Below are 12,879 nucleotides of genomic sequence, written 5' to 3' on the forward strand. Positions count from 1 at the left end.
ACATTAAACGCACAAAGACACACAGATATATTAGCTTTGACATTCTAAAAAATGATATGTTCCCAATCTGACTGTTACTTTATTATTGGTGAACATCTACTGCCATCTAGTGGCCTATTTGCATTTAAACATGAGCAGGAAACTCCCAAAAACAGTGTCTACTTCTGGTCAGATAATACAACTTTTGTAGTAACAAAGTTTTAGATTAAATTGTTTGGTTTTAATGATTTTTTATATAATAATACAAAAGATAATAATAAATTGAAAGTTTGAATTCAATTCTATTCAGTTTATTTCTATAGCACCAATTCACAACACATGTCATCTCAAGGCACTTTACAGTTCAACAGATCATACAGTCCAGTTGATTCGAAGTTTTCTATCTAACGAAAACCAGTTGATTGCATCGACTCATTGACTAGAATGTAATCCCTCACACTAAGCATGCTTGTGGCGACAGTGGAGAGGAAAATCTCCCTTTTAACAGGAAGAAACCTCCAGCAGAACCAGGCTCAGTGTGAGCGGCCATCTGCTGAGGCCGACTGGGGTTCAAAGAGACAGAATCAGAGATACAAAAAGCAGCTGCAAAAGGCAGCCCGTCCAGGAAACACACAGCCAGGCAAAAGAACTCTGAGCCAAAGTTTGAAGATAAAGCTCAAGGGAAACATGCAAACTCCATGCAGAAAGGCTCCAGGCTGCAAATCCAACCTGAAACCTTGAGCAGCCCTCCAGAATTATTTAGTAATATTTAATTATTGTAACACAATATGTATGTATTACATACAGTACATAATATTGATTGATGTAACATTTTATGTATGATGCCAACTAACCTACAATTCTTGAGTTCACTATAAGGCCGCCTTGGGAGCTTACAAGGTTCGTCTTTCAAGTGAACTCAGAATTTTAGGTTACTTTGCAACACCCATTAAAATTGGTCCTTGCTAATATTATTTCCTTTAATTTATTGGACCACTTTAGTCAAAGAACCAACCAGCAGGGCCGGTAATTGTACATCTAAAAGAGATGGTGGAGTTAGTTGTCTCCCAAGTCCACACAGATGAAACCATAAGTTATCTTAAGGCCAAGATCCATGATCACGCACAGCTCTATCTTCGTCCAGGTTATTTTGACCATGTGATACATGTTTGTAAAGTAAGTAAATTCAATTGAGTTGATAAAACCAATGAATTTGTCATTGGGTTATTTAAATGTAATTAGTTAACTGAACATAATTCAATGTAGGGACAAATATAGAGATTAGATGTTATTAAGTTGATCCAACCAAACATATTTGTTCATTTTGTGTATGTATTCATTTCCTTTTAAAAGTAAAAAAATGTGTTGAACTGACACAATAAAATGACACCATACAGATAAATGTGGATTTGATTCAGCTAGGAAAAATGTGTTGGATGGAAAAACTGCCACCAATTAAATAGAGTTAATCCAACGAGTCATTTTTCTGAGTGCACTATACTCATGGATGATGTTAGTGACATCTGTCCTTTCAGCAGTCTTCCACATAACTGCAAACTAGTTTTTTTTGGTATTGAAAATATAAATTTTAATTAGTTCTATGTATAATTTATGTTCTTAGAAGCTAAATATAAGGGGTCTTTATTTGCTCTGTGACCCCAGATTAAATCGACAAATTGGTTACACCTAAAAACTCATTAATTTCTCTCTAAATTTATTTATACATACAAATTGAATTCGTAGTATTTCTGTTTAAATAAATGTATAAAAAAGGTAATAGTCAATGCATAATTTTATGTTTTTTTTCTCGATATTTAAACATTTAATTATTCAATTTACAATTTTATCCTCTGGTCTAATTTTACTGCGTGTAATGCAGCTAAAGTTGAACTTTTTGGTACGAATGAAATGAAGTTCTAATCTATGTACCTGTAAAGGTATTTGTGTGTCTTTGGGCCGGATTTATCAAAGGTTTGCGTGTATTAAAACGTGAGCTATTTCACTGCGCACGCAAAAAAATGTACAAACTGATCTATCAACAGCGTGCTAAAAGGATTTGGTCTTTAAAACGTGCTAAATAGCGTCTCTTATCCATTTAGTACTTTTTCTGCAATGAATATTCAATATAGGGCGTTTACACGCAAAAGTGCGTCTTGTGGGAGGATAACATGTAAATATATTAATTTAGCACTCGCAAAGTGATTTATCAAACCTGAAAGCAATTTTGCTAACGGTATCTGACTCTATATTTAACACGTTTCAAAAGAAGGTGCAAATGGTCTGTATGCGTAATTGCGCACACATGGCAGCGGTTATTGTCGCAAGAAGGAGAAATCGAAATGAAGCAAGGAGACGCAGAGAACGCATTTTTTCACTCCGTGTGAATATTTTTGGAATGAACGAGGAAACGATCATCAAAACATATCGTTTATCCAGCATTGCCATTTTGGAGCTGTTGGGGGAACTCCGAATGGATTTGGAGCCAGGCACAAGGAGGACCCACGCAATACCAGATATCACGAAACTCCTTGCAACATTGCACTTTTTTGCATCTGGGATCTCCCAATCTCGTTTTTCAGAAGTGCTGTCCGACGTTCTAAATGCCATGTCGCCCTGACTACCGGAGAACCCCGACACCCTGCGCCTGTGGAGCAACATGCCAATGCAGTCATCTTATCCACAGTCACTTCTTGTGAGCCATTTGGTATGTGCATTTTTCTACAGGCCGATAAAAAAAACCTGTTTTATTTTTGTTTGTGTGTTTTTTTCTTACTGCGGTGAAGTAGAAATTCAGCCACATACCACCTTAGGGAATAAAGGTTGCCAAAGTTTATATACAGGTGCTGGTCATAAAATTAGAATATCATGAAAAAGTAGATTGATTTCAGTAATTCCATTTAAAAAGTGAAACTTGTATATTATATTCATACATTACATACAAACTCATATATTTCAGATGTTTATTTTGTTTAATTTTGATGATTACAAATGACAACAAATGAAAATCTCAAATTCATCATATCAGAAAATTAGAATATTACTGAAGACCAATAAAAACAAAGGATTTATAGAAATGTTGGCCAACTGAAAAGTATGAACATGAAAAGTATGAGCATGTACAGCACTCAGTATTTAGTTGGGCCTCCTTTGGCCTGTATTACTGCAGCAATGCGGCGTGGCATGGAGTCGATCAGTCTGTGGCACTGCTCAGGTGTTATGATAGCCAAGGTTGCTCTAATAGTGGCTTTTAGCTCTTCTGAATTGTTGGGTCTGGTGTATTGCATCTTCTTCTTCACAATACCCCATAGATTTTCTATGGGGTTAAGGTCAGGAGAGTTTGCTGGCCAATTAAGAACAGGGATACCATGGTCCTTCAACCAGGTACTGGTAGCTTTGGCACTGTGTGCAGGTGCCAAGTCCTGTTGGAAAATGAAATCTGCATCTCCAAAAAGTTGGTCAGCTGCAGGAAGCATGAAGTGCTCTAAAACTTCCTGGTATGTGGCTGCGTTGACCCTGGACCTCAGAAAGCACAATGGACCAACACCAGCAGATGACATGGCACCCCAAACCATCACTGACTGTGGAAACTTTACACTGGACTTCAAGCAACGTGGATGAAGTGCCTCTCTTCTTTTCCTCCAGACTCTGGGACCTTGATTTCCAAAGGAAATGCAAAATTTACTTTCATCAGAGAACATGACTTTGGACCACTCACCAGCAGTCCAGTCCTGTTTCTCTTTAGCCCAGGCAAGACGCTTCTGACGCTGTCTGTGGTTCAAGAGTGGCTTGACACAAGGAATGCGACAGCAGAAACCCATGTCTTTCATACGTCTGTGTGTGGTGGTTCTTGAAGCACTCACTCCAGCTGCAGTCCACTCTTTGTGAATCTCCCCCACATTTTTGAATGGGTTTTGTTTCACAATCCTCTCCAGGGTGCGGTTATCTCTCTTGCTTGTACACTTTTTTCGACCACATCTTTTCCTTCCCTTCGCCTCTCTATTAATGTGCTTGGACACTGAGCTCTGTGAACAGCCAGCCTCTTTAGCGATGACCTTTTGTGTCTTGCCCTCCTTGTGCAAGGTGTCGATGGTCGTCTTTTGGACAACTGTCAAGTCAGCAGTCTTCCCCATGATTGTGTAGCCTATAGAACTAGACTGAAAGACCATTTAAAGGCTTTTGCAGGTGGTTTGAGTTAATTAGCTGATTAGAGTGTGGCACCAGGGGCCATCAATTTTGAACCTTTTCACAATATTCTAATTTTCTGATATGATGAATTTGAGATTTTCATTTGTTGTCATTTGTAATCATCAAAATTAAACAAAATAAACATCTGAAATATATGAGTTTGTATGTAATGTATGAATATAATATACAAGTTTCACTTTTTAAATGGAATTACTGAAATCAATCTACTTTTTCATGATATTCTAATTTTATGACCAGCACCTGTATATATATATATATATATATATATATATATATATATATATATATATATATATATATATATATATATATATATATATATATATATATATATATATATATATATACATATACATAAGCGTCGTTAGACCTATTTAAGGGTGGCTTCAGCCACCCTTTCTTTGGCATTAGCCACCCTATAATTATTTTGCGATTTTAAAAATATATATATTTTTTTTCTGTATTTATTTTTTCCTCATATTTTCCCAAAACAAATGCAGTAAAGCACCGAATAAAAGCCATAAAGAAGACAAGTTAATCTGAACAATCATAGGCGTAACTTCCTTAAGGACTGGTGTGGACAGTCCCCACCAATATTTTGTACACGTATTTTGCTTTCGGTGCTGTGTATATCTGATTAAAACCCCATTCATGCCGCTCCTCAGAAAGAAAATAAAAAAAGTTCTCCCCGCTGCTCACCGTCCACAAACCCCGACAAAAAAAACTCAGAAAAAAGAATCTGTTGCCTCTCGCTTTCTCCCCATCACCCCCTCCAACCTCTCCCCATAACATTTGAATTGAAGATATCCGCGGGTGACGGGTCGGGTTCGGTAGTCATCCTAACGGGTTCGGGCGGGTGCGGGTTGGTAAAACTCGACCCATGCAGGTCTCTAAGCTACACTACATTCAGTATCGTTGCCATAGAAACAGACAACAGCGCCAATATATCAGAATTATACTAAAACACACGCAAATAATTTCCCACATAAAAAACAGGACTTTCAGTCCATTACAGTTTTCCGTTTTTAGAGGGTTGTTTATTTTGCGTTTATTAAGTGATGGCTGTGGTATATTAGCTTTCACTGCTATAAGCTTTCGCAGCAGTGATTGATTAATTTAAACACCTGCTCTACTGATGGTCTATCGGAGTTGGTGTTTAGGTTGAACATAAAGAACACCTTTTATTTGAAGCTTCTTGTAGCTACTGTTTTAATCCCGGCTTTACTTAAAACTTTTTCCTGACTTTGATAGTGTTGCCATTCAGTAGCAAGCACTGAGCCCCTTACACGTACATTTAAGATTTAGCGTGTTAAGTTGACAACTCATGAGCAAGCTGCTTTTTGCAATCTAGCAGGAAGGTAAGGATAGGATCTTGCAGGTGTGACGTCACTCTGCAGGGGGTCCAAAGATAAAAGATTTAAACAATTTTGGCATTGGAGTTTCAGATTTAAGGGAGTTAGAAAGTTCACTTAGTAAAAGTGCAAACAATAAATCTGATTACCGATTACTTTTAAGCTGGTTGAACATACTGCGACAGACTGGTGACCTGTCCAGGGTGATCCCACCTCTCACCCAGAACGTGGCTGGAGATATGCACCAGCACCTCCTGATCCCACTGAGGGATAAGGTTAAAGAAAATGGATGGTTGAACATAGTCCGCTCTCCCAGATTCTATCAAATCAGTATTGATACCCTCAGGGGCGGATTTAGGAAATTTGGGGCCCTAGGCAAAGACAGGCAGGGGGCCCCCTGAGAAGAAAACCCATAAAACAGACCCATTCTACAGATAGAGAAATGTTAATAGAATAGACATCCATTATTTGTTCTAGGTTTTATCCCTCTCTCCTTGTCCCTTTTTCCTCTCTATTTATCAGCGTTCTGATGGCATTTTAGACAAAGGATTTTTATCAAAAACATAATTAATGTGCACAAATAAGGATTAGTTGTATTAACCATACATGGAAACAGAGTTTTATGGGGCCCCCAGAACTTGGGGCCCTGGGCAACTGCCTAGTATTGCCTAATGGTAAATCCCCCCCTGGATACCCTGCTGGTGGATGTTCTTGACAGAAAGACGGAGTTGCTTAATCATATTCTGCTTAAGGTCCCATAAGATCTTGTCCGAGTCCTGGTTTAAAAGTAAATAAATTTTAAAAAGTGACCCAAAATTGACTGTCAATAAATGTTCTACAAAATTGATATATTTATTTGATTTCTTTGATTTATACTGTCTGTTTAGATTTATGTGATATTTTTTGCACAAAATATATAAGTGAATATTGTAACAGTTATGTTTTCAACTGTAAGCATTAAATTGATAAATGTTATTCGCATTTTTTTGGCTTTATCCTTTCCAACAAAAAGAAAAAGGCGTCGCGCAGGTAGCTCCCTTTCCTTATGAGCCGTCCCCACCAACTTTCAACACAAAGTTACACCCTTGTCTTAGACAACGCCTTAGCAGGTGCACTGAAAAAATTCGGGGGGGCTGAGCCACCCTTCTAGGGGCTGAGCCACCCTTGTCTCTTAAACCTAGAGACGCCCCTGTATATATATATATATATTTCTTTTTTTGGAGGGGGTGGTGTCACTGTAAGATTAAAATTTCTTAATGCACTAGTTTGCACAAACTACAAACTACTTTGCCGCAAACCACAAAACGCGCAAAACCATCATTTAAATAGGGCGTCTCCAACAGTTTTGCGCCTGCCACCAGTTACGCAATCGCTCTTGTTAAATCACCCGCAAACCATGGTTCAGCCCCTCGCGCAAAATTCCACTTTGCGAGCGCAAATTACTGCACGCAAAATTGGATCTTGATAAATCCGGCCCTTTGACACAGAAGCGTTTTAGGGCTACCCAGTGTTTGGCCAAGACAATATCTGCTACTTTATGAGCACTGAAGTAAACATTTGTAAAACACAAAGAAAAAAGAAAACCTTAAATCGAGTTTAATATTTATTTGCATATAGTAGAAAACTGAAACACATCAGATGAACAAATAACTGATGAAAAAGATAAAAAAAAAAAAAAATGTTTATATTTTTTTTAAGTAGTACCTCTTAATCAAGAAAGTGAAATCCGGATAGAATCACACACAGCCATCATCATACCGAGCTATATTTCTAAGAAGGATCTACTAAAACAAGCTGTAGAAGTCGACAGGATCCTCCTCTTGGTTTTTGTCAAGTTTTGCATCCTTACAAAAACTTGGTGGGATGAGCTGCTGAGGATCACGCAGGCCGATAACGTTGTTGTAGAAACTGAAAGAAAGAAGATCTAGTTTAAAGCAGGACCTGAGGCACTACAGTGCTTTCTGACTATAATAACTGGAGTTCAAAACACTTTTGCATAAATACTAAAAACAATACAAAACCCAATTAAGCTTTAGATAGGAGTTTACAAATAGATTTAGCCACAGCACATTCAACTAAAATGACTGCATTGAACTCTAGAAATAAGATACACAAAAAATAATTAGCAGAGAGTCCTCAGGTAACTAATCAGAAACTAATGGACTGCAAAAACCATCTAGAATGAAGTAAAAAAATTCTTAAGTGTATTAGCCCTTAATTTGAGTACATAAATAAGATGATTTGCCAATGGAATTAATATTTGTACTACTAAAACAAGATAATTAGATTATATGCACTTGAAATAAGACAAAGCATTTTTTTCTTATTTTAAATGTAAATTGTCTTGTTCCATTGGCACAGTATCTCAATTACCTCCTCAATTCAAGATAAATGCACTTAATGTAAGCAAAAATGACTCATCTAGATTTCCATTTTTTGCAGTGTGTTAACCAACACTTAATTAAGGAACACCCAGTCCAGCATTACTGCTTAGTTACCAGGGAAAACTAATCAGGAACTAATGAGGAGGAACTAACAAGGCTACTGATCAAACAGAAGACAGTCATGACATCGTCCCATTGGAAGGCATATTACATAATTGCTTAATAAATGTGTTCACAGATTGCTTGTATTCAGGTTTATTCCCTGAAGCTGGAGTCAGCACATATAGAACCACAGGTGAACCTCACACATGGGCAACAAATCACTACAGCCACTGTCTCTAGCAAAGTCACTCCTGAACCTGAGACAAGATCTAAAGCATCCAAATCTGAGCTAACCCTCTCCAGGCAGATGTTGCAGATTTACAACAGCTAAATGCTACTTAGCTAATTACTCCACATCCATATTTTAAGAGCGTTTGTTACTCAGAAGAACAACAGAAGGACTTAGTTGTGCATTTGCAACAAACAGTTTCTCTCCAGCTCACCACATGGCACTGCTGACTCACTTTCAACATGGCTGAGTCCTTGGTGTCAAACAGATTTTCTGAGCACCAATTTCATGTAAGTATCACTACCAATTTCCATTATTTTGAAATCAATACTACATAAGATGAATTATGAATGTGTATAGATATGACACATGCCAAATAGTAGATTTTATCTCCTCTGGGTTTTTCACCAGAGGCATGTCGATTTCAATGTTGTGTTGTTCACAACGTGTGTCCAAACAGGTACCAATGGATGCTACATGCTTTTTCTACTAGTTTGCCTATATTTTGAGCAACAGTTTAACAGAAACAGCCTTCTCAAGAGGTTTTGAGAAGTCGGTGGAGAAAAAGTTGTCTCTAATTTGTGAGAGAATTTTTTTGAATTTTTTTTTTCAAATTTTGTTTTGTTAATTTATTGTTTGTGACATTCAAGTAAAGTTCTTCAGTGTTAATTTACCACTCCGGGCCACTGTTGCAAATCTGCAACATCCCAGAATTCATTGCATGTGAAGGTCCCCCTTTAAAAAAAAAGTCTGAATTGTATATTACTACCTCATATGATCATTTTATCCAAATATCAGATTTTTCCTGCAACTGCAACTTAATTTGAGCCTGAGAGGGCTAAAGAGAAAAGGAACTGGACTGTTTCTCAGTGGTCGAAAGTCTTCTTTCGCATTAAAGTAAAGTTTGCATTTCATCAAGGTTCAATCAAGCTTCCAGAGTCTGTAGGGATATTAGTGAGGCAGAAAATTCATGCTGATTAAAGTTCAGTTTGAAGTTTTCCACAGCCTGTAATTATTTGGGCTCAGGTGTCATCTGCTATTCCACCATCAGGGAATTTTTAGAGCAATTTAAGCTTCTGTCGACAAGCTTTATGGAGACATTGATTCAATTTTCCAGCAGGACTTGTTATTCTGCTAAAGTTAACAAAATTTGGATCAATGATTCTGATTTTCCTATTTGAAGGGCGAACAGACTGGCCTGACCTGTAACCCATAGAAAATCTGTAGTCAAGAGCAAGATGAGAGACACCAGAACCACCGATGCAGGTGATCTGAAGCAACCTGGGCTTCCATTATCACCACTCCAAAATACAGGAAATAAAGGGTTAAAATATTTTACTCTATGCTTGTTGATCTAAAGTATTCAAAATTTGAGTTTCCGTTTTTGAAATTACAAAAATATCAAACCCCATCAAAGTATTTTAATTGTTACTAGCTGTACCAGTACAGTGAGTACAACTTCTGAGTATTTTGCTCACAACAATTCAATTCAATTCAGATTATTTATATAGCACCAATTCACAATAAATTTCAACTCAAGGCACTTTCCAGTTCTTCAGATCATACAGTCAACTTGATTCAAAGGTTTCTATCTAAGGAAAACCATTTGATTGCATCAACTCATTGACTCAAAGGCAATCCCTCACACTAAGAATGTGCGGATGAAGAGAGCACATCCAGCCAGTCACAGTCAGATATATTTTAATTAAAAAAAGACCAACTGAATTTGGCATGTGTTGAGGACTTGTCTCCATTTTAGAAACACTTAGAACAAACTGAATGTCCCACAAGACTACAGGAGTGAGAAAAACTCCAATGCCTCAAGATTAGACCAAAGGAGAGAACAATCTTTGTTCCTCCACCACAAGGATTCGAGATTTCCTGCAAAGTATTTCAAAGACAAACATGAGGACATCTCTCTGACATTTAAAGTATGCATTGGAAATCAGCAGGAGAATAATCCAGAATTGCAGAAAACAAACACACTGGATTTGATTAGGTAGAAAATAACCTTAAGGAATAAATTAAATTATATGATAGTGTCTTTAGAAAGCACACTATAAAATGGGAACCAATTGAAATAAGTGTATGGCCAATGATCTTCTAGTAAAATGATCTACCAATGAAATTGATCCTTGCACTTATAATAAAAACATGCCCATATTATCTGATATGAAATACAGGATATTTTAGCATCATATCTAAGTGGCCAAATGACTCATGAAGGGTGAATACACTTATTCTAAAAACCTTTATTATTTTTAGATTTTTGCAGCGCTGCACTTTTTGAAATTAGGCAACTCAGAAAAGGGAGGGCTTAAGCCATGCTTAGAGTTGAAAACACCAGGAGATGGTCGCCTCCGAGGCTGATACACTGAAAAAAATAATGCAACCATTTTTGGATTTATTTACTTTAACACATTTTTTTTTTTTCATTTTAGCAGAGTAGGATATAAAACAATTGTGTTAAAGTAACTAAATATGCTTAAGTAAATGCTAAAAGCGTTTGCATAATTTTTTTCAGTGTAGGAATGTTTTGAACAGGACTCAGTTTCTCTTTCAGGATGCAGAAACTTCTGTGCAAACTAATTTTTTTTTTTTTTTTTTTTGGGTGAAAAACCAACACAAAGTGGTACAGATCTGCAAAGTTAAAGACAAATCCTTATCGTTTTTCAGAAAAAGACAACAGAAGGAGGAAAAACATTCCTTCAGTTAACTAAATACAGCAAGTTTCTGCTGAAAAACAAACAGTTAAGTCAAGAAAATCTAAACTTGTGGGACACTTTATGTCCTAATGAAATACCAAACATGTGAGACATGTTTCAAAATAATGTAGAGGTCCCTAATTTAAAATATATTTAAACATTGTCTGTATTGATTATTTCTGAGGAGATGAAATCAGAATAGGAAATGTTTCTAAAGAACAAAACATAATTGTTAGTAATTAAAAATGGACAATTTTGGCCGAAGGTTCGGAGTTTAACATGTCAGGCTGGAGTAAATTTACTGACCTGGTCACCATCCATCCATTTTTTGGTGTATGGACCAGAGTGCTGATTGGAACACAGCCAAACTCAGTCACAGTGCTCATGTACTTTGCTGTGTAAACAGAGGGAGGAAAAAGTAAAGACAATGCAGAACAACTGGACAAACCAGAAATCAGAATGCAGTGATTAGGTAAGGAGAGTCATGTGCTAACAGCAATCACATGATTTTGTTTTTCGTTTAGCTTATAACTTCTGTTTTTACCTGTTCTGTTTTTCATCTCTAACTGGCCGATCCATGTGTTTACCAGGACTCCCTGTCCAGGTCCTGAAGAGCTGCCCAACACAGCCTGACCCAGCAGGTTAGCATCCTTTGGAATGGCCAGTGGATGGAAATCTCTGTTCAGACGCTTCTTCTCGCAGGTTTTGTTTCTCTCGCTGATCTTGTACAGAACTCCCTTAAATGAAGCTCAAAGATAACAATATGCCTTGTTTCAAAATGATTTGGTGCTAACATCTATTCTCTGCTGCTCTTACCTGTCTGTACAGAAGAAGCACATTCAGAGTGAAAGTTTTGTTATCGTAGGATCCGATTTCTCTAAGACGTATACGCTCTCCCAGGGCATCATAAATGTACTTGGCAACGGCTACCCATTTCTCATCTTGGGTCGACTGAAAAGAAATGTGCATTAGATATTTACTATTATCATAAATACTGTATATTTGGCAAAGAGACAAGTGAGAACTCACTATAGTAAGGGAACCAGTCAGCAAAGCTGGGGAGGCTGGGAAGTTTAAAAACAGACCATAAATGCAAAGTTCTTAATGCAAAAATCTTCAGATTGAGTGTACTTACAGCATGGCTGGGGCCTCTGAGCCAGGCAGCCGACTGACAGGCACACAAGCAGGGCCAGAGCTCTCATGTTGTCAGGCTGACTTCTCTCTGCAGCAACAACAAAGAACCAGAGAGCTCACTTCCTTATAAAGCAGCCTGTTGGTGACGCCTGCTTCCTTATTTTTCACTCCCATGGTGCTTTAGTGTAATCAGTTCAATCAAGAATGTCTCAGTGTAAAGTTATGCAGTGTGTTTGCGTTCAGGTAAATCAGCTGAGAAAGTTCAGATATAGAATATATGCAGGTCATTTTAGGTCATCCACTACTTAAAACTAACATTTCTGACCATAAAGGAGGAATATCTTTTTCTCTATATCCGTCCCTCCCCTTATGCTAAGTTTAAACTTCACCTGTATGGATGATGTAAAAAAAGGATCCAGTTTCAACCACATGGATAAAACAGGTTTCACACACCAATAACCCATGACTGATCTTTTTATATAACAGATTAAAAGAATGAACTATTTTAATACATAATACAAGTTTGCAAGTCAGTTTAGAAGAAAATACCTTTTTCTAACGACTGCTTGATTTATGTTTAGATTGGAGTTGCACCTACGCAACAGAGATTTCACCCCGTTCCTCTTTGTCAGTGAAACTAAACCTGTGTCATCACATGATCTTTGAAGAATTTTCCTTCACCATTTTAATCACATGATGAGGAATAAATTAGAGCTTTTTAATCCAAGTATCAAATAGTCAAAATCACTGGATTTAAAACCAATTGCTATTTGTGGGACAGAGATAGA

General features: G+C 37.2%; 1 protein-coding gene across 2 annotated transcripts; it reads right to left on the minus strand.

Annotated features, from left to right (window-relative positions):
- Positions 1-7,125: 7,125 nt before the first annotated feature.
- On the minus strand, positions 7,126-12,252 carry epdl1 (ependymin-like 1). 2 transcript variants are annotated; one of them, XM_038268384.1, is made up of 6 exons: positions 12,093-12,251; positions 11,987-12,021; positions 11,774-11,908; positions 11,502-11,694; positions 11,264-11,351; positions 7,126-7,445 (listed from the first exon to the last, which is right to left on the minus strand). In XM_038268384.1, exons 1-6 carry the CDS (start codon positions 12,157-12,159, stop codon positions 7,322-7,324), a joined length of 642 nt encoding a protein of 213 aa, XP_038124312.1. In that variant the 5' UTR covers positions 12,160-12,251; the 3' UTR covers positions 7,126-7,321. The 2 variants fall into 2 exon arrangements, with proteins under 2 accessions (XP_038124312.1, XP_038124311.1); XM_038268383.1 differs by having other exon boundaries at positions 11,774-12,021; positions 12,093-12,252.
- Positions 12,253-12,879: the final 627 nt, after the last annotated feature.

This window comes from Cyprinodon tularosa, unplaced genomic scaffold (assembly GCF_016077235.1).
Source record: "Cyprinodon tularosa strain WSP-4 unplaced genomic scaffold, ASM1607723v1 ctg70, whole genome shotgun sequence".
NCBI lineage: Eukaryota > Metazoa > Chordata > Actinopteri > Cyprinodontiformes > Cyprinodontidae > Cyprinodon > Cyprinodon tularosa.